The sequence below is a fragment of the Pseudophryne corroboree genome, chromosome 6 (genome assembly GCF_028390025.1).
Source record: "Pseudophryne corroboree isolate aPseCor3 chromosome 6, aPseCor3.hap2, whole genome shotgun sequence".
Lineage (NCBI taxonomy): Eukaryota > Metazoa > Chordata > Amphibia > Anura > Myobatrachidae > Pseudophryne > Pseudophryne corroboree.
In genome coordinates, this window is record NC_086449.1 from 173,602,562 (window position 1) to 173,624,935 (window position 22,374).

The 22,374-nt window shown below is 47.3% G+C and overlaps 1 protein-coding gene across 3 annotated transcripts in view; it reads left to right on the forward strand.

The window, feature by feature from the left end:
* The window catches only part of LOC134936845 (disintegrin and metalloproteinase domain-containing protein 9-like), a 211,728-nt gene extending 208,144 nt beyond the window's left edge, over positions 1-3,584 (forward strand). For all 3 annotated transcript variants that reach the window (XM_063932126.1, XM_063932127.1, XM_063932128.1), the window contains one exon: positions 3,168-3,584. In XM_063932126.1, coding sequence (XP_063788196.1) covers positions 3,168-3,282 — 115 coding nt within the window. In that variant the 3' untranslated portion in view covers positions 3,283-3,584. The remainder of the gene's footprint in view (positions 1-3,167) is intronic.
* The last annotated feature ends 18,790 nt before the right edge of the window (positions 3,585-22,374 follow it).

A 22,374-nucleotide genomic window follows, 5' to 3' on the forward strand; every position in this document is an offset into this window, starting at 1 on the left:
GTGGCCTACGAGGCCATTCAGTTTGGCAGATTCCATGCCAGAGTGTTTCAGTGGGACCTGTTGGACAAGTGGTCCGGGTCCCATCTGCACATGCACCGAAGGATAACCTTGTCTTCCAATGCCAGAATCTCACTCCTGTGGTGGCTGCACAGCTCTCACCTCCTAGAAGGACGCAGGTTCGGGATCCAGGACTGGATCTTAGTGACCACGGATGCGAGTCTCCGAGGCTGGGGAGCAGTCACGCAGGGGGAAAGCTTCCAGGCAAGATGGTCAAGCCAGGAGATGTGTCTACACATAAACGTTCTGGAGTTAAGGGCCATTCACAACGGCCTTCTGCAAGCGGAACATCTTCTTTGCAATCGGCCCGTCTTGATTCAGTCGGACAACATAACAGCAGTAGCGTACATAAACCGCCAGGGCGGAACAAAGAGCAGAGCGGCAATGGCAGAGGCCACAAAGGTGCTCCATTGGGCGGAGTGGACAACTGGGAGGCAGACTTCCTCAGCAGACACGATCTCCATCCAGGAGAGTGGGGTCTTCATCAAGAGGTCTTTGCAGAAGTGACAAGTCTTTGGGGAATTCCTCAAATAGACATGATGGCGTCTTGCCTCAACAAGAAACTTCAGAGATATTGTTCCAGGTCGAGAGACCCTCAAGCACTAGCAGTGGATGCCCTGGTGACACCGTGGGTGTTTCAGGCGGTGTACGCGTTTCCTCCGTTTCCACTCATTCCAAAAGTGATAAAGATCATAATAAGAACAAAGGTTCAAGCGATCCTCATTGTTCCAGACTGGCCAAGGAGGGCTTGGTATCCGGATCTGCGCGAATTACTCATAGGAGATCCCTGGCCTCTTCCTCTGAGGGAGGATCTATTACAGCAGGGGCCGTGCGTGTTCCAAGACTTACCGCGACTTCGTTTGACGGCTTGGAGGTTTAACAAAGATCCTCCTCTGGGCAGAAAGGCATGCAAGAGCTCTGTCAGCAATTTTCATTCCGGGAGTGGACAACTGGGAAGCAGACTTCCTCAGCAGACACGATCTCCATCCAGGAGAATGGGGACTCCACCAAGAAGTCTTCACAGAGGTGAAAAGTCTTTGGGGAGTTCCTCAAGTAGACATGATGGCATCTCATCTCAACAAGAAGCTTCAGAGATATTGTTCCAGGTCAAGAGACCCTCAAGCAATAGCAGTGGAAGCACTGGTAACCCAGTGGGTGTTTCGGTCGGTATATATCTTCCCTCCACTTCCACTGATACCAAAAGTTCTCAAAATCATAAGAAGAACAAGGGTTCGAGCAATCCTCATTGCCCCAGACTGGCCAAGGAGGGCTTGGTATCCAGAACTTCAGGGGTTGCTTATAGAAGATCGTCGGCCTCTTCTTCCTCGCGAGGACCTGCTGCAGCAGGGACCATGTGTGTATCAAGACTTACCGCGGCTACGTTTGACCGCATGGCTGTTGAGCCCCGGATCCTAGCCCGAAAGGGTATTCCCAAGGAAGTCATCCCCACTCGTATTCAAGGCCAGGAAAGGAGTAACATTTAAACATTACCACCGTATTTGGAGAAAATACGTGTCTTGGTGTGAATCCAAGAAGGCTCCTACGGAAGAATTTCAGTTAGGACGTTTTCTCCATTTTCTACAAGCCGGTGTGCATGCGGGCCTAAAGTTGGGCTCAATTAAAGTTAACATTTCAGCTTTATCGGTTTTCTTCCAAAAACAATTGGCCTCCCTTCCAGAAGTTCAAACCTTCGTGAAAGGTGTGTTGCACATCGAACTTCCCTTTGTGCCCCCTGTGGCACCATGGGAGCTTAACGTGGTGTTGCAATTCCTTCAATCTCATTGGTTTGAACCTTTACAGAAGGTAGAGTTGAAGTTCCTTACTTGGAAAGTGGTCATGCTGTTGGCCTTGGCATCCGCAAGGCAGGTGTCTGAATTGGCGGCCTTGTCTCACAAGAGCCCTTATTTGATCTTCCGTGAAGATAGAGCAGAGTTGAGGCCTCGTCAGCAGTTTCTGCCAAAAGTGGTTTCGTCGTTCCACTTGAACCAACCTATTGTGGTGCCAGTGGCTACTGACGCCTTGCTGGAATCGAAGTTTCTCGATGTAGTAAGAGCTTTGAAAATTTATGTCGCCAGAACGGCTCAGTTTAGGAAAACAGAGGCTCTGTTTGTCCTGTATGATCACAATAAAATTGGGGCTCCTGCTTCCAAGCAGACTATTGCGTGCTGGATCTGTCAAACGATTCAGCAGGCTCATTCTACGGCTGGATTGTCGTTACCGAAATTGGTGAAGGCCCATTCTACCAGAAAGGTGGGCTCGTCCTGGGCGGCTGCCCGGGGGGGTCTCGGCATTACAGCTTTGCCGAGCGGCTACTTGGTTGGGTTCAAACACCTTTGCGAAGTTCTACAAGTTTGATACCCTGGCTGATGAGGACCTCATGTTTGGTCAATCGGTGCTGCAGAGTCATCCACACTCTCCCGTCCGTTCTAGAGCTTTGCTATAAACCCCATGGTTCATGAAGTGACCCCAGCATCCTCTATGACGTATGAGAAAATAGGATTTTAATACCTACCAGTAAATCCTTTTCTGTTAGTCCGTAGAGGATGCTGGGCGCCCGTCCCAGTGCGTACTGTATCTGCAGTTGTTAGTTGTGGTTACACACATGTGGTGTTACATTTATGGTCAGCCTGTTGCTGATGTTGTTCATGCCGTTGACTTGCGTTGTGTTAAATGCCGTGTTGTACGGTGTGCTTGAGGTGTGAGCTGGTATGTATCTCACCTTAGTTTAACAATAAATCCTTTTCCTCGAAATGTCCGTCTCCCTGGGCACAGTTCCTATAACTGGAGTCTGGAGGAGGGGCATAGAGGGAGGAGCCAGTTCACACCCCTTTGAAAGTCTTAAAGTGCCCATGTCTCCTGCGGATCCCGTCTATACCCCATGGTTCTTGAAGTGACCCCAGCATCCTCTACGGACTTAGAGAAAAGGATTTACCGGTAGGTATTAAAATCCTATTATAACTAGCTGCATGGCATTGGCAACACAAACCTATAGAACCCTCAAATAATTAGTTTCCTTTCAATATTGGAATTACTGTCTAGAAACACACAGCTTTTAGAACTGCCCCCCCTTTTACAGTACTTATTATAATGCATTTTCTAATTTCCTAAAGAGATGAGGATGAAGAAGCTGTGAGTGGCGAACAGTGCTCTGAGTGCCCGGAATCAGTTGAAGAGGAAACTCAGAATTCCGAGGAGAAGCCGGAAAATGTGAAGAGTGATCTTTAAATTAGTATTGTATGACTGTATCCTACCAAACACAGACAAGGAACAACTATACACACTGTTGTAGATAATGTCTTTAATGAGGATATTTATATATAATGAGAAATCTAGAGGTTTAATTCCCCCAAAGCCATTGGAAAATACGAACAATCCACCAACAATATGTATGTTTAGAAAGTCCAAGATGACCTCATGCTGTATGTACTTTCTGTCACCCATCTGCTTTTAGCTGTAGAACGCATAACTTTTATTATCATTAGATTTATTTAATGTCTAGAGCACAGGTTCTCAAACTCGATCCTCAGGACCCCACACAGTGCATGTTTTGTAGGTCTCCTCACAGAATCACAAGTGAAATAATTAGCTCCACCTGTGGACCTTTTAAAATGTTTCAGTGAGTAATTAATACACCTGTGTACCTGCTGGGTTACCTGCAAAACATGCACTGTGTGGGGTCCTGAGGACCGAGTTTGAGAACCACTGGTCTAGAGTATAGGTCCTCAAACTCGGTTCTCAGGTAACCCAGCAGGTGCACAGGTGTATTAATTACTGACTGACACATTTTAAAAGGTCCACAGGTGGAGAAAATTATTTATCTTGCGATTCTGTGAGGAGACCTGCAAAACATGCACCGTGTGGGGTCCTGAGGACCGAGTTTGAGAACCTGTGGTCTAGAGCAGTGGTTCTCAAACTCAGTCCTCAGGACCCCACACGGTTCACGTTTTCCATGTCACCTGGCAGGTGCACTGTGTATCACCAACTGTCACATTTTAAAAAACTACTGGTGACTTGCAAAACATGAACCGTGTGGGGTCCTGACTCCTGAGGGCCGAGTTTGAGAACCTGTGGTCTAGAGGAACAAAGTCTAGATGTCACTCTGGTGTTCTGTAGTTCTTACAGGTTAGAGCCTATACTTCCCTTTTGTTCATCATTGGGGGTAATTCAGAGTTGATAGTAGCAGCAAATTTGTCAGCAACTTGGGCAAAACCATGTACACTGCAGGGGGGGGGGGGCAGATATAACATTTGCAGAGAGTTAGATTTGGGTGGGTTATATTGTTTCTGTGTAGGGTAAATACTGTCTGCTTTATATTTACACTGCAATTTAGATTTTAGTTTGAACACACCCCACCCAAATCTAACTCTCTCTGCACATGTTATTATCTGCCCCCCTGCAGTGCACATGGTTTTGCCCAACTACTAACAAATTTGCTGCTGCAATCAACTCTGAATTACCCCCATAGTCTGAAGGTATCCGGACTCCAGGTCGACAACAAAAAGGTCGACACACCTTAGGTCAACGCCAATTGGTCGACACACCTTAGGTCGACATGGACAAAGGGTCGACATGAACAAGGTCGACATGGAAAAAGGTTGACATGAGTTTTTCACAATTATTTTCTTTTTTGGAACTTTTTCATACTTAACGATCCACGTGGACTACGATTGGAACGGTAATCTGTGCCGAGCGAGGCGGAGCGAAGGCACCATGCGAGGGGACGCGGTGCACTAATTGGGGTTCCCGGTCACTCTACGAAGAAAAGGACACGAAAAAACATAAAAAACTCATGTCGACCTTTTTCCATGTCGACCTTGTTACTGTCGACCTTTTGTCAATGTCGACCGTTTGTCCATGGCGACCTAAGGTGTGTCGACCAATTGGCGTCGACCTAAGGTGTGTCAACCTTTTTGTTGTCGACCTGGAGTCCCAGACCCAGTCTGAAGGTTAAAAGAAACAAGAGGACATCTGGAGTTCCCAGGGACTATTATATGACAGGGCAATTGTTTATGCCCCTTTATGTATTTGTGAGTTTTGTTCTGAATTAAATATATTTACAGACTAACTAGTTTCCAGTCATCTTTAGGACACACTACACTTCATGTTACCAAAGGTATGCCATCGGTATTAGTGTGTATGGGGACTGATGCAGAGATGTACACAATGCTGAATGATTATCGGCTGGCTTTGCATGCGTCATGGTCACACTGCACATACATCAAAGTACCTTAGCCATACGGCTCGCAGTGAGGATTTTTTTGCAGTGATTGACAATCAGGGAGCATTTAGGTGTGGTAATGGAATGGTGACCAGCCTACATGTGCAATCCCGTATGCAGAAAACATGGCGCCTACGTCTCAGATCCAGAGGGCATTTTGCATGTTCATAGGATCATACTTGCCTACTCTCCCGGAATGGACGGGAGGCTCCCGAAAATCGGGTGGCACTCCCGGCCTCCCGGAAGAGAGGGCAAGTCTCCTGGCTGCACCACCCCCACCTGAGTCCCCAGAAGTCCCCCACAGTTGACGCTGTCCGGCGGGGTCCTATGATGCATTTTGCGCTGAATCGCGCCATTGCAACCCTGCCCGCTCAATCACAATGCCGGTAATCTTGGCATTGTGTAGTGGGGGCAGGACCGCAATAACGTGATTTCGCTGCCATGCCCCAGGCTCGTCCCCATTTCGCATCACTGCTCCGTGCCACGCACTCTCATGCCGTGGCCGCATCCCCCACTTTGCCATCTTGGCAGCCAGAATGTCGGCATATATGCATAGGATTACTCAGGTGATTGATTATCAAAGTATCTGCGATCACCGCTGTGTGTATGTATGCAGTTGTCTGGATCTTGTTGCCACCGGAGGGTGTCTCAGAACATTTCCAGGTGGCACAGCATTAGCATATTCCCGCACATCCACTGCGTAAAGATTCGCACCTGCCAATGTATTAGTGTCCATCTCAAATTAACTGCATTCCGTTAATGGTATATACCATTATTTATACTGCATGTTATTACAAGATACTATTATTAACAGTATATGAATATTAATTATGATAGAATAACAAAGTATCATATAATAATCATTTGCGGATACTGAAGCTGGTGTACTAGATGCTGCACTTTGATGTACTTTCCTCTATGCTGTTGAGAAGGGGTGGTCTTCAGTTTGCCAGCTGTTGGGATCCCAGCGCACAGTATACCGGCGCCGGAATCCCGACACCCGGCATACCGACACCCGGCATACCGACACCTTTTTTCCCTCTTGTGGGTCCACGACCTCCCTGGAGAGAGAATAGATAGCGTGGCGTGCGTAGCGCACCACCATGCCTGCAAGGGACTCATTTGTGCTCGCACAGCTGTCGATATGCTAGCGGTCGGGATTCCGGCACCGGTATGCAGGCCGCCGGCATACCATACTACACCCTTGAGAAGGCATGAGAGGACTTTTGATGAGCCCACCATGATCTTGTATGAACACTATCACCTGAGTTGTCTTGTCTTGGGTGGCATGTTCTGATTTTCCTGTGACAAGGCTGTAATATAGAGAAGGCCATACTACAACTCTGTGTTTCCTGAGAGAGGGCACGAGAACAACCAGCACTTTGCTGAAATTCTGCCGGGATCCTGACCAAATCCCCTTTAGGGATGTGGAAAGAGACAAAGGTAAGCTGGCAGTGTCGGAAATGATGACGTTGATCTGTATTAGAAATGTAGAGATAGGAATCCTGCAAATCCTGGAGTTGGTGAATGGACTGTGCCAATTCCAAGCAGAAATGCCTTAAAAAATGAACTGTCTGGTCTGCAAATTAAGGACTGCTTGGAAACCCTGTGATGAATCTTCTACCAGAATAACTTGGGATAGTAGTTAGTTCCTCCCTGCGTCAAAGAAACAGGAATATTCACTTCTTCTTCAAGCAAAGTCTATAAACTGTTCTGTAATGCTTCCATTTCCACTGGGGAGGATTTGGCCAAGATGATTTTACACGCTTTGCTGAGGCTTATGTATAAATTTACCCAGTGAGATGTAGGAGAGGATTGCAGTGACAGAAGCTGGTGCAGGTACAGTATGATGGTGAGGAATAAGCTACCCACAAGTTGTTATGGAAAACAGTGACTACTTTATTCAGAATGACAGCACAGGTCTGGATAATGGGGGTTATTCAGGTTGCATTGCTAAGCGATGAGACCGCAATAACCCCAGCGGTGGCATCCGTGTGCATGCACAGGTACCATCCCACACTTGTGTGGCCGCTGAATGCGTTTGGGTTGCAGTGGGTGTAAACGCCTCTGTCTGAATGACAAGCTGAGGCGTTCGTAAGGTGGGCCGAGGTGACAACGGAGCATTGCGGGGGCAGCGCGGGGGAAAATGGGGGCGAGTCGGCAGCATTTTCAGGGCGGTTGTGTGATGAGACATTCAGCCACTACAATCTAGAAAATGGCAGCGGACCTCCTGCATTCTCAGCCTAGCTGGGGCTGCAGGGGCTCATTCAGTGAAACCTGTGTGTTTTCGGTAGAAACAGTCTTGTTTTTGGGTGAAACTGGGGCTGTTTACGGGGATTTTGCTTCGCCTGCCAGAGGCAGGTGAAACAAATGGCCAATAAGCCGCACAATCGTCGGCTAATCGGGGCTAACTGAATATCCCCCTTGGACTTGCTTGATATTGTTGGGAACTCCAGTACTATTGGGGTGAGACTCCTAGAGCCCTCAAGAGGATTTTCACCAATAGCAACTCCCCACTGTTCCCTTAGTGCTAGTTGCGCGCACCGGTATTTAGGGAGCCCTCTGGACTTGATACCTCCAGCAGTAGGAACTGAAGACTCTCTGAGTGACTTATGAGATAGCTGCTCTGAGTGACTTTTGAGAGTGAGCCACTCCACTGCCCGAGGTATGAGGTACAAAGCTGGATACACCTCTGATTGTGCAGATGTCTTAACAGTGCAGATGGAATGCAAGCTCCCAGCCGGGGAGCTACATTTGGCAGATGGAAAGTGCCACACCAAGCCTGGGTAATAACAGCCAGAGCAGGATACAGGAAACTGACAGGCAGGGATTCCGGCAGAGTATCCACAGGACAATAACCAGCGGTTTACACAGAAAAGGTAAACTCTAACCAGCACAGAGGGGGTGTCCAACAAGGATTATAAAGGGTAGCTTGTCCAATCAGCAGCTGAGGAGTGAATGGAGAGTAATTATTCCTAAAGGCCATGCAGCTGTAGGTGCCGGGCGGGAACCAGAAGCCCGGGCGGCCAGAAGAGGCAGGGTCCCGGTCGCCTGGCAGCAACCAGGACCTGCATCTGAAATGGGCTACACGGCGGACCGTGACAAGTAGCTCTTCTTACACACTCATGAGGTGGCTGCCCAGTGTTGTTTTTTTGTTTTTGGGGCATCGCCAGTAGCACTGATCCCCAGCTTTTCTTTATGATCAGTTTTATAATCACTTTTCCATTGCGAGATGGGTTGAAAGTTTTCTTTCTGTTAACAACGTTGCTATTCGAAGGATACCCAGTGTACACCAATGGCAGGTCCAACAGGACCCAAACCCCCTAGTATGTCTTCTGGGATCCCATATTACCACTCTGTGGAATTTTCTTCCAAGTCCATCTGGTGGAAGGCCCAGAACAGGCTCCTTGGTCAAAGTTCTGGCTGGCGCATTCCGCCATGAGGTCTGAACAGAACCCGAACCCCCCTTAAACCTGGACAGGATCCAACTTGACCACCTTGCATTGGTTTCTTTCCAGTCGGTGCAGGGGTGTTTGAATGCATAACCGGACAAACAGACCAATGAATTTTTATAAATGAGTGCCCTAAAAAGAAGAAAGTTCTTTTCTCCCTTGCTCTGTGTCAGAAAGGCTGCACTGACTCAAAAGTACTGCTTTGCTAGCCAATAGCTCTATGCGCCACTTAAGTGTTGGCTAGAGGAAAGAAAATGCATTGTTCTTCTGAATGGCTGAGAGGACAATTGTATCCAGTAACACTCAAATCCTTTTCACCTAACTTCAAAGCTTTTAAATAAATATTGTATTTTTGATCTTTTCTTGCACATCCTTCTGCAGTTTATCAATCCAAAATACTGGAGGTGGAGAGTTTCATCTAGCATTATGGTTTTGTTAATGTTTAAGTTGGGCTTCTCACCTTCAGGGTTAAAAAGTAGAGATGAGCGCCGGAAATTTTTCGGGTTTTGTGTTTTGGTTTTGGGTTCGGTTCCGCGGCCGTGTTTTGGGTTCGACCGCGTTTTGGCAAAACCTCACCGAATTTTTTTTGTCGGATTCGGGTGTGTTTTGGATTCGGGTGTTTTTTTCCAAAAAACCTAAAAAACAGCTTAAATCATAGAATTTGGCGGTCATTTTGATCCCAAAGTATTATTAACCTCAAAAACCATAATTTCCACTCATTTTCAGTCTATTCTGAATACCTCACACCTCACAATATTATTTTTAGTCCTAAAATTTGCACCGAGGTCGCTGTGTGAGTAAGATAAGCGACCCTAGTGGCCGACACAAACACCGGGCCCATCTAGGAGTGGCACTGCAGTGTCACGCAGGATGGCCCTTCCAAAAAACCCTCCCCAAACAGCACATGACGCAAAGAAAAAAAGAGGCGCAATGAGGTAGCTGTGTGAGTAAGATTAGCGACCCTAGTGGCCGACACAAACACCGGGCCCATCTAGGAGTGGCACTGCAGTGTCACGCAGGATGTCCCTTCCAAAAAACCCTCCCCAAACAGCACATGACGCAAAGAAAAAAAGAGGCGCAATGAGGTAGCTGTGTGAGTAAGATAAGCGACCCTAGTGGCCGACACAAACACCGGGCCCATCTAGGAGTGTCACTGCAGTGTCACGCAGGATGTCCCTTCCAAAAAACCCTCCCCAAACAGCACATGACGCAAAGAAAAAAAGAGGCGCAATGAGGTAGCTGTGTGAGTAAGATAAGCGACCCTAGTGGCTGACACAAACACCGGGCCCATCTAGGAGTGGCACTGCAGTGTCACGCAGGATGTCCCTTCCAAAAAACCCTCCCCAAACAGCACATGACGCAAAGAAAAAGAAAAGAAAAAAGAGGTGCAAGATGGAATTGTCCTTGGGCCCTCCCACCCACCCTTATGTTGTATAAACAAAACAGGACATGCACACTTTAACCAACCCATCATTTCAGTGACAGGGTCTGCCACACGACTGTGACTGATATGACGGGTTGGTTTGGACCCCCCCCAAAAAAGAAGCAATTAATCTCTCCTTGCACAAACTGGCTCTACAGAGGCAAGATGTCCACCTCATCATCACCCTCCGATATATCACCGTGTACATCCCCCTCCTCACAGATTATCAATTCGTCCCCACTGGAATCCACCATCTCAGCTCCCTGTGTACTTTGTGGAGGCAATTGCTGCTGGTCAATGTCTCCGCGGAGGAATTGATTATAATTCATTTTAATGAACATCATCTTCTCCACATTTTCTGGATGTAACCTCGTACGCCGATTGCTGACAAGGTGAGCGGCGGCACTAAACACTCTTTCGGAGTACACACTTGTGGGAGGGCAACTTAGGTAGAATAAAGCCAGTTTGTGCAAGGGCCTCCAAATTGCCTCTTTTTCCTGCCAGTATAAGTACGGACTGTGTGACGTGCCTACTTGGATGCGGTCACTCATATAATCCTCCACCATTCTATCAATGTTGAGAGAATCATATGCAGTGACAGTAGACGACATGTCCGTAATCGTTGTCAGGTCCTTCAGTCCGGACCAGATGTCAGCATCAGCAGTCGCTCCAGACTGCCCTGCATCACCGCCAGCGGGTGGGCTCGGAATTCTGAGCCTTTTCCTCGCACCCCCAGTTGCGGGAGAATGTGAAGGAGGAGATGTTGACAGGTCGCGTTCCGCTTGACTTGACAATTTTGTCACCAGCAGGTCTTTCAACCCCAGCAGACTTGTGTCTGCCGGAAAGAGAGATCCAAGGTAGGCTTTAAATCTAGGATCGAGCACGGTGGCCAAAATGTAGTGCTCTGATTTCAACAGATTGACCACCCGTGAATCCTTGTTAAGCGAATTAAGGGCTCCATCCACAAGTCCCACATGCCTAGCGGAATCGCTCCGTGTTAGCTCCTCCTTCAATGTCTCCAGCTTCTTCTGCAAAAGCCTGATGAGGGGAATGACCTGACTCAGGCTGGCAGTGTCTGAACTGACTTCACGTGTGGCAAGTTCAAAGGGCATCAGAACCTTGCACAACGTTGAAATCATTCTCCACTGCGCTTGAGACAGGTGCATTCCACCTACTATATCGTGCTCAATTGTATAGGCTTGAATGGCCTTTTGCTGCTCCTCCAACCTCTGAAGCATATAGAGGGTTGAATTCCACCTCGTTACCACTTCTTGCTTCAGATGATGGCAGGGCAGGTTCAGTAGTTTTTGGTGGTGCTCCAGTCTTCTGTACGTGGTGCCTGTACGCCGAAAGTGTCCCGCAATTCTTCTGGCCACCGACAGCATCTCTTGCACGCCCCTGTCGTTTTTTAAAAAATTCTGCACCACCAAATTCAAGGTATGTGCAAAACATGGGACGTGCTGGAATTTGCCCATATTTAATGCACACACAATATTGCTGGCGTTGTCCGATGCCACAAATCCACAGGAGAGTCCAATTGGGGTAAGCCAATCCGCGATGATCTTCCTCAGTTGCCGTAAGAGGTTTTCAGCTGTGTGCGTATTCTGGAAAGCGGTGATACAAAGCGTAGCCTGCCTAGGAAAGAGTTGGCGTTTGCGAGATGCTGCTACTGGTGCCGCCGCTGCTGTTCTTGCGGCGGGAGTCCATACATCTACCCAGTGGGCTGTCACAGTCATATAGTCCTGACCCTGCCCTGCTCCACTTGTCCACATGTCCGTGGTTAAGTGGACATTGGGTACAACTGCATTTTTTAGGACACTGGTGAGTCTTTTTCTGACGTCCGTGTACATTCTCGGTATCGCCTGCCTAGAGAAGTGGAACCTAGATGGTATTTGGTAACGGGGGCACACTGCCTCAATAAATTGTCTAGTTCCCTGTGAACTAACGGCGGATACCGGACGCACGTCTAACACCAACATAGTTGTCAAGGCCTCAGTTATCCGCTTTGCAGCAGGATGACTGCTGTGATATTTCATCTTCCTCGCAAAGGACTGTTGAACAGTCAATTGCTTACTGGAAGTAGTACAAGTGGGCTTACGACTTCCCCTCTGGGATGACCATCGACTCCCAGCAGCAACAACAGCAGCGCCAGCAGCAGTAGGCGTTACACGCAAGGATGCATCGGAGGAATCCCAGGCAGGAGAGGACTCGTCAGAATTGCCAGTGACATTGCCTGCAGGACTATTGGCATTCCTGGGGAAGGAGGAAATTGACACTGAGGGAGTTGGTGGGGTGGTTTGCGTGAGCTTGGTTACAAGAGGAAGGGATTTACTGGTCAGTGGACTGCTTCCGCTGTCACCCAAAGTTTTTGAACTTGTCACTGACTTATTATGAATGCGCTGCAGGTGACGTATAAGGGAGGATGTTCCGAGGTGGTTAACGTCCTTACCCCTACTTATTACAGCTTGACAAAGGGAACACACGGCTTGACACCTGTTGTCCGCATTTCTGGTGAAATACTTCCACACCGAAGAGCTGATTTTTTTGGTATTTTCACCAGGCATGTCAACGGCCATATTCCTACCACGGACAACAGGTGTCTCCCCGGGTGCCTGACTTAAACAAACCACCTCACCATCAGAATCCTCCTGGTCAATTTCCTCCCCAGCGCCAGCAACACCCATATCCTCCTCATCCTGGTGTACTTCAACACTGACATCTTCAATCTGACTATCAGGAACTGGACTGCGGGTGCTCCTTCCATCACTTGCAGGGGGCGTGCAAATGGTGGAAGGCGCATGCTCTTCACGTCCAGTGTTGGGAAGGTCAGGCATCGCAACCGACACAATTGGAGTCGGACTCTCCTTGTGGATTTGGGATTTCGAAGAACGCACAGTTCTTTGCGGTGCTACTGCTTTTGCCAGCTTTAGTCTTTTCATTTTTCTAGCGAGAGGCTGAGTGCTTCCATCCTCATGTGAAGCTGAACCACTAGCCATGAACATAGGCCAGGGCCTCAGCCGTTCCTTGCCACTCCGTGTGGTAAATGGCATATTGGCAAGTTTACGCTTCTCCTCCGACAATTTTATTTTAGGTTTTGGAGTCCTTTTTTTACTGATATTTGGTGTTTTGGATTTGACATGGTCTGTACTATGACATTGGGCATCGGCCTTGGCAGACGACGTTGCTGGCATTTCATCGTCTCGGCCATGACTAGTGGCAGCAGCTTCAGCACGAGGTGGAAGTGGATCTTGATCTTTCCCTAATTTTGGAACCTCAACATTTTTGTTCTCCATATTTTAATAGGCACAACTAAAAGGCACCTCAGGTAAACAATGGAGATGGATGGATTGGATACTAGTATACAATTATGGACGGGCTGCCGAGTGCCGACACAGAGGTAGCCACAGCCGTGAACTACCGCACTGTACTGTGTCTGCTGCTAATATAGACTGGTTGATAAAGAGATAGTATACTCGTAACTAGTATGACTATAAAGAAAGAAAAAAAAACCACGGTTAGGTGGTATATACAATTATGGACGGGCTGCCGAGTGCCGACACAGAGGTAGCCACAGCCGTGAACTACCGCACTGTACTGTGTCTGCTGCTAATATATAGACTGGTTGATAAAGAGATAGTATACTCGTAACTAGTATGTATGTATAAAGAAAGAAAAAAAAACCACGGTTAGGTGGTATATACAATTATGGACGGGCTGCCGAGTGCCGACACAGAGGTAGCCACAGCCGTGAACTACCGCACTGTACTGTGTCTGCTGCTAATATAGACTGGTTGATAAAGAGATAGTATACTCGTAACTAGTATGACTATAAAGAAAGAAAAAAAAACCACGGTTAGGTGGTATATACAATTATGGACGGGCTGCCGAGTGCCGACACAGAGGTAGCCACAGCCGTGAACTACCGCACTGTACTGTGTCTGCTGCTAATATATAGACTGGTTGATAAAGAGATAGTATACTCGTAACTAGTATGTATGTATAAAGAAAGAAAAAAAAACCACGGTTAGGTGGTATATACAATTATGGACGGGCTGCCGAGTGCCGACACAGAGGTAGCCACAGCCGTGAACTACCGCACTGTACTGTGTCTGCTGCTAATATAGACTGGTTGATAAAGAGATAGTATACTCGTAACTAGTATGTATGTATAAAGAAAGAAAAAAAAACCACGGTTAGGTGGTATATACAATTATGGACGGGCTGCCGAGTGCCGACACAGAGGTAGCCACAGCCGTGAACTACCGCACTGTACTGTGTCTGCTGCTAATATATAGACTGGTTGATAAAGAGATAGTATACTCGTAACTAGTATGTATGTATAAAGAAAGAAAAAAAAACCACGGTTAGGTGGTATATACAATTATGGACGGGCTGCCGAGTGCCGACACAGAGGTAGCCACAGCCGTGAACTACCGCACTGTACTGTGTCTGCTGCTAATATATAGACTGGTTGATAAAGAGATAGTATACTCGTAACTAGTATGTATGTATAAAGAAAGAAAAAAAAACCACGGTTAGGTGGTATATACAATTATGGACGGGCTGCCGAGTGCCGACACAGAGGTAGCCACAGCCGTGAACTACCGCACTGTACTGTGTCTGCTGCTAATATAGACTGGTTGATAAAGAGATAGTATACTCGTAACTAGTATGACTATAAAGAAAGAAAAAAAAAACACGGTTAGGTGGTATATACAATTATGGACGGGCTGCCGAGTGCCGACACAGAGGTAGCCACAGCCGTGAACTACCGCACTGTACTGTGTCTGCTGCTAATATAGACTGGTTGATAAAGAGATAGTATACTACTAATATTATATATACTGGTGGTCAGGTCACTGGTCACTAGTCACACTGGCAGTGGCACTCCTGCAGCAAAAGTGTGCACTGTTTAATTTTAATATAATATTATGTACTCCTGGCTCCTGCTATAACCTATAACTGGCACTGCAGTGCTCCCCAGTCTCCCCCACAATTATAAGCTGTGTGAGCTGAGCACAGTCAGATATATATATACATTGATGCAGCACACTGGGCTGAGCAGTGCACACAGATATGGTATGTGACTGAGTCACTGTGTGTATCGTTTTTTTCAGGCAGAGAACGGATATATTAAATAAAACAAACAACTGCAACTGGTGGTCACTGTGGTCGTCAGTCACTAAACTCTGCACTCTCTTCTACAGTATCACAGCCTCAGGTCAATCTCTCTCTCTCTCTCTCAACCCTAATCTAAATGGAGAGGACGCCAGCCACGTCCTCTCCCTATCAATCTCAATGCACGTGTGAAAATTAGAGATGAGCGCCTGAAATTTTTCGGGTTTTGTGTTTTGGTTTTGGGTTCGGTTCCGCGGCCGTGTTTTGGGTTCGAACGCGTTTTGGCAAAACCTCACCGAATTATTTTTGTCGGATTCGGGTGTGTTTTGGATTCGGGTGTTTTTTTCCAAAAACACTAAAAAACAGCTTAAATCATAGAATTTGGGGGTCATTTTGATCCCAAAGTATTATTAACCTCAAAAACCATAATTTACACTCATTTTCAGTCTATTCTGAATACCTCACACCTCACAATATTATTTTTAGTCCTAAAATTTGCACCGAGGTCGCTGTGTGAGTAAGATAAGCGACCCTAGTGGCCGACACAAACACCGGGCCCATCTAGGAGTGGCACTGCAGTGTCACGCAGGATGTCCCTTCCAAAAAACCCTCCCCAAACAGCACATGACGCAAAGAAAAAAAGAGGCGCAATGAGGTAGCTGTGTGAGTAAGATTAGCGACCCTAGTGGCCGACACAAACACCGGGCCCATCTAGGAGTGGCACTGCAGTGTCACGCAGGATGGCCCTTCCAAAAAACCCTCCCCAAACAGCACATGACGCAAAGAAAAAAAGAGGCGCAATGAGGTAGCTGACTGTGTGAGTAAGATTAGCGACCCTAGTGGCCGACACAAACACCGGGCACATCTAGGAGTGGCACTGCAGTGTCACGCAGGATGTCCCTTCCAAAAAACCCTCCCCAAACAGCACATGACGCAAAGAAAAAAAGAGGCGCAATGAGGTAGCTGTGTGAGTAAGATTAGCAACCCTAGTGGCCGACACAAACACCGGGCACATCTAGGAGTGGCACTGCAGTGTCACGCAGGATGTCCCTTCCAAAAAACCCTCCCCAAACAGCACATGACGCAAAGAAAAAAAGAGGCGCAATGAGGTAGCTGTGTGAGTAAGATTAGCGACCCTAGTGGCCGACACAAACACCGGGCCCATCTAGGAGTGGCACTGCAGTGTCACGCAGGATGTCCCTTCCAAAAAACCCTCCCCAATCAGCACATGATGCAAAGAAAAAGAAAAGAAAAAAGAGGTGCAAGATGGAATTATCCTTGGGCCCTCCCACCCACCCTTATGTTGTATAAACAAAACAGGACATGCACACTTTAACCAACCCATCATTTCAGTGACAGGGTCTGCCACACGACTGTGACTGATATGACGGGTTGGTTTGGACCCCCCCCAAAAAAGAAGCAATTAATCTCTCCTTGCACAAACTGGCTCTACAGAGGCAAGATGTCCACCTCATCTTCACCCTCCGATATATCACCGTGTACATCCCCCTCCTCACAGATTATCAATTCGTCCCCACTGGAATCCACCATCTCAGCTCCCTGTGTACTTTGTGGAGGCAATTGCTGCTGGTCAATGTCTCCGCGGAGGAATTGATTATAATTCATTTTAATGAACATCATCTTCTCCACATTTTCTGGATGTAACCTCGTACGCCGATTGCTGACAAGGTGAGCGGCGGCACTAAACACTCTTTCGGAGTACACACTTGTGGGAGGGCAACTTAGGTAGAATAAAGCCAGTTTGTGCAAGGGCCTCCAAATTGCCTCTTTTTCCTGCCAGTATAAGTACGGACTGTGTGACGTGCCTACTTGGATGCGGTCACTCATATAATCCTCCACCATTCTATCAATGTTGAGAGAATCATATGCAGTGACAGTAGACGACATGTCCGTAATCGTTGTCAGGTCCTTCAGTCCGGACCAGATGTCAGCATCAGCAGTCGCTCCAGACTGCCCTGCATCACCGCCAGCGGGTGGGCTCGGAATTCTGAGCCTTTTCCTCGCACCCCCAGTTGCGGGAGAATGTGAAGGAGGAGATGTTGACAGGTCGCGTTCCGCTTGACTTGAAAATTTTGTCACCAGCAGGTCTTTCAACCCCAGCAGACCTGTGTCTGCCGGAAAGAGAGATCCAAGGTAGGCTTTAAATCTAGGATCGAGCACGGTGGCCAAAATGTAGTGCTCTGATTTCAACAGATTGACCACCCGTGAATCCTTGTTAAGCGAATTAAGGGCTGCATCCACAAGTCCCACATGCCTAGCGGAATCGCTCCGTGTTAGCTCCTTCTTCAATGCCTCCAGCTTCTTCTGCAAAAGCCTGATGAGGGGAATGACCTGACTCAGGCTGGCAGTGTCTGAACTGACTTCACGTGTGGCAAGTTCAAAGGGCATCAGAACCTTGCACAACGTTGAAATCATTCTCCACTGCACTTGAGACAGGTGCATTCCATCTCCTATATCGTGCTCAATTGTATAGGCTTGAATGGCCTTTTGCTGCTCCTCCAACCTCTGAAGCATATAGAGGGTTGAATTCCACCTCGTTACCACTTCTTGCTTCAGATGATGGCAGGGCAGGTTCAGTAGTTTTTGGTGGTGCTCCAGTCTTCTGTACGTGGTGCCTGTACGCCGAAAGTGTCCCGCAATTTTTCTGGCCACCGACAGCATCTCTTGCACGCCCCTGTCGTTTTTTAAAAAATTCTGCACCACCAAATTCAAGGTATGTGCAAAACATGGGACGTGCTGGAATTTGCCCATATTTAATGCACACACAATATTGCTGGCATTGTCCGATGCCACAAATCCACAGGAGAGTCCAATTGGGGTAAGCCATTCCGCGATGATCTTCCTCAGTTGCCGTAAGAGGTTTTCAGCTGTGTGCGTATTCTGGAAAGCGGTGATACAAAGCGTAGCCTGCCTAGGAAAGAGTTGGCGTTTGCGAGATGCTGCTACTGGTGCCGCCGCTGCTGTTCTTGCGGCGGGAGTCCATACATCTACCCAGTGGGCTGTCACAGTCATATAGTCCTGACCCTGCCCTGCTCCACTTGTCCACATGTCCGTGGTTAAGTGGACATTGGGTACAACTGCATTTTTTAGGACACTGGTGAGTCTTTTTCTGACGTCCGTGTACATTCTCGGTATCGCCTGCCTAGAGAAGTGGAACCTAGATGGTATTTGGTAACGGGGGCACACTGCCTCAATAAATTGTCTAGTTCCCTGTGAACTAACGGCGGATACCGGACGCACGTCTAACACCAACATAGTTGTCAAGGACTCAGTTATCCGCTTTGCAGTAGGATGACTGCTGTGATATTTCATCTTCCTCGCAAAGGACTGTTGAACAGTCAATTGCTTACTGGAAGTAGTACAAGTGGGCTTACGACTTCCCCTCTGGGATGACCATCGACTCCCAGCGGCAACAACAGCAGCGCCAGCAGCAGTAGGCGTTACACGCAAGGATGCATCGGAGGAATCCCAGGCAGGAGAGGACTCGTCAGACTTGCCAGTGACATGGCCTGCAGGACTATTGGCATTCCTGGGGAAGGAGGAAATTGACACTGAGGGAGTTGGTGGGGTGGTTTGCGTGAGCTTGGTTACAAGAGGAAGGGATTTACTGGTCAGTGGACTGCTTCCGCTGTCACCCAAAGTTTTTGAACTTGTCACTGACTTATTATGAATGCGCTGCAGGTGACGTATAAGGGAGGATGTTCCGAGGTGGTTAACGTCCTTACCCCTACTTATTACAGCTTGACAAAGGGAACACACGGCTTGACACCTGTTGTCCGCATTTCTGGTGAAATACCTCCACACCGAAGAGCTGATTTTTTTGGTATTTTCACCAGGCATGTCAACGGCCATATTCCTCCCACGGACAACAGGTGTCTCCCCGGGTGCCTGACTTAAACAAACCACCTCACCATCAGAATCCTCCTGGTCAATTTCCTCCCCAGCGCCAGCAACACCCATATCCTCCTCATCCTGGTGTACTTCAACACTGACATCTTCAATCTGACTATCAGGAACTGGACTGCGGGTGCTCCTTCCAGCACTTGCAGGGGGCGTGCAAATGGTGGAAGGCGCATGCTCTTCACGTCCAGTGTTGGGAAGGTCAGGCATCGCAACCGACACAATTGGACTCTCCTTGTGGATTTGGGATTTCAAAGAACGCACAGTTCTTTGCGGTGCTTTTGCCAGCTTGAGTCTTTTCAGTTTTCTAGCGAGAGGCTGAGTGCTTCCATCCTCATGTGAAGCTGAACCACTAGCCATGAACATAGGCCAGGGCCTCAGCCGTTCCTTGCCACTCCGTGTGGTAAATGGCATATTGGCAAGTTTACGCTTCTCCTCCGACAATTTTATTTTAGGTTTTGGAGTCCTTTTTTTTCTGATATTTGGTGTTTTGGATTTGACATGCTCTGTACTATGACATTGGGCATCGGCCTTGGCAGACGACGTTGCTGGCATTTCATCGTCTCGGCCATGACTAGTGGCAGCAGCTTCAGCACGAGGTGGAAGTGGATCTTGATCTTTCCCTAATTTTGGAACCTCAACTTTTTTGTTCTCCATATTTTATAGGCAGAACTAAAAGGCACCTCAGGTAAACAATGGAGATGGATGGATTGGATACTAGTATACAATTATGGACGGACTGCCACGGTTAGGTGGTATAAAAAAACCACGGTTAGGTGGTATATAATACAATTATGGATGGACGGACTGCCTGCCGAGTGCCGACACAGAGGTAGCCACAGCCGTGAACTACCGCACTGTACACTGGTTGATAAAGAGATAGTAGTATACTCGTAACAACTAGTATGACGACGGTATAAAGAATGAAAAAAAAACCACGGTTAGGTGGTATATATTATAATACAATTATGGTTGGACGGACTGCCTGCCGAGTGCCGACACAGAGGTAGCCACAGCCGTGAACTACCGCACTGTACACTGGTTGATAAAGAGATAGTAGTATACTCGTAACAACTAGTATGACGACGGTATAAAGAATGAAAAAAAAACCACGGTTAGGTGGTATATATTATAATACAATTATGGATGGACGGACTGCCTGCCGAGTGCCGACACAGAGGTAGCCACAGCCGTGAACTACCGCACTGTACACTGGTTGATAAAGAGATAGTAGTATACTCGTAACAACTAGTATGACGACGGTATAAAGAATGAAAAAAAAACCACGGTTAGGTGGTATATATTATAATACAATTATGGTTGGACGGACTGCCTGCCGAGTGCCGACACAGAGGTAGCCACAGCCGTGAACTACCGCACTGTACACTGGTTGATAAAGAGATAGTAGTATACTCGTAACAACTAGTATGACGACGGTATAAAGAATGAAAAAAAAACCACGGTTAGGTGGTATATATTATAATACAATTATGGATGGACGGACTGCCTGCCGAGTGCCGACACAGAGGTAGCCACAGCCGTGAACTACCGCACTGTACACTGGTTGATAAAGAGATAGTAGTATACTCGTAACAACTAGTATGACGACGGTATAAAGAATGAAAAAAAAACCACGGTTAGGTGGTATATATTATAATACAATTATGGTTGGACGGACTGCCTGCCGAGTGCCGACACAGAGGTAGCCACAGCCGTGAACTACCGCACTGTACACTGGTTGATAAAGAGATAGTAGTATACTCGTAACAACTAGTATGACGACGGTATAAAGAATGAAAAAAAAACCACGGTTAGGTGGTATATATTATAATACAATTATGGTTGGACGGACTGCCTGCCGAGTGCCGACACAGAGGTAGCCACAGCCGTGAACTACCGCACTGTACACTGGTTGATAAAGAGATAGTAGTATACTCGTAACAACTAGTATGACGACGGTATAAAGAATGAAAAAAAAACCACGGTTAGGTGGTATATAATACAATTATGGTTGGACGGACTGCCTGCCGAGTGCCGACACAGAGGTAGCCACAGCCGTGAACTACCGCACTGTACACTGGTTGATAAAGAGATAGTAGTATACTCGTAACAACTAGTATGACGACGGTATAAAGAATGAAAAAAAAACCACGGTTAGGTGGTATATATTATAATACAATTATGGTTGGACGGACTGCCTGCCGAGTGCCGACACAGAGGTAGCCACAGCCGTGAACTACCGCACTGTACACTGGTTGATAAAGAGATAGTAGTATACTCGTAACAACTAGTATGACGACGGTATAAAGAATGAAAAAAAAACCACGGTTAGGTGGTATATATTATAATACAATTATGGATGGACGGACTGCCTGCCGAGTGCCGACACAGAGGTAGCCACAGCCGTGAACTACCGCACTGTACACTGGTTGATAAAGAGATAGTAGTATACTCGTAACAACTAGTATGACGACGGTATAAAGAATGAAAAAAAAACCACGGTTAGGTGGTATATATTATAATACAATTATGGTTGGACGGACTGCCTGCCGAGTGCCGACACAGAGGTAGCCACAGCCGTGAACTACCGCACTGTACACTGGTTGATAAAGAGATAGTAGTATACTCGTAACAACTAGTATGACGACGGTATAAAGAATGAAAAAAAAACCACGGTTAGGTGGTATATATTATAATACAATTATGGATGGACGGACTGCCTGCCGAGTGCCGACACAGAGGTAGCCACAGCCGTGAACTACCGCACTGTACTGTGTCTGCTGCTAATATAGACTGGTTGATAAAGAGATAGTATACAATACTACTAATATACTGGTGGTCAGGCACTGGTCACCACTAGTCACACTGGCAGTGGCACTCCTGCAGCAAAAGTGTGCACTGTTTAATTTTAATATAATATTATTTATCATGTACTCCTGGCTCCTGCTATAACAACCTGCAGTGCTCCCCAGTCTCCCCCACAATTATAAGCTTTATATACAATACATTGATGTGCAGCACACTGGGCTGAGCAGTGCACACAGACTGAGTCACTGTGTGACTGTGTATCGTTTTTTTCAGGCAGAGAACGGATATATTAAATAAAACAAACAACTGCACTGTCTCTGGTGGTCACTGGTCACTGTGGTCGTCAGTCACTAAACTCTGTCTGCACTCTCTTCTAA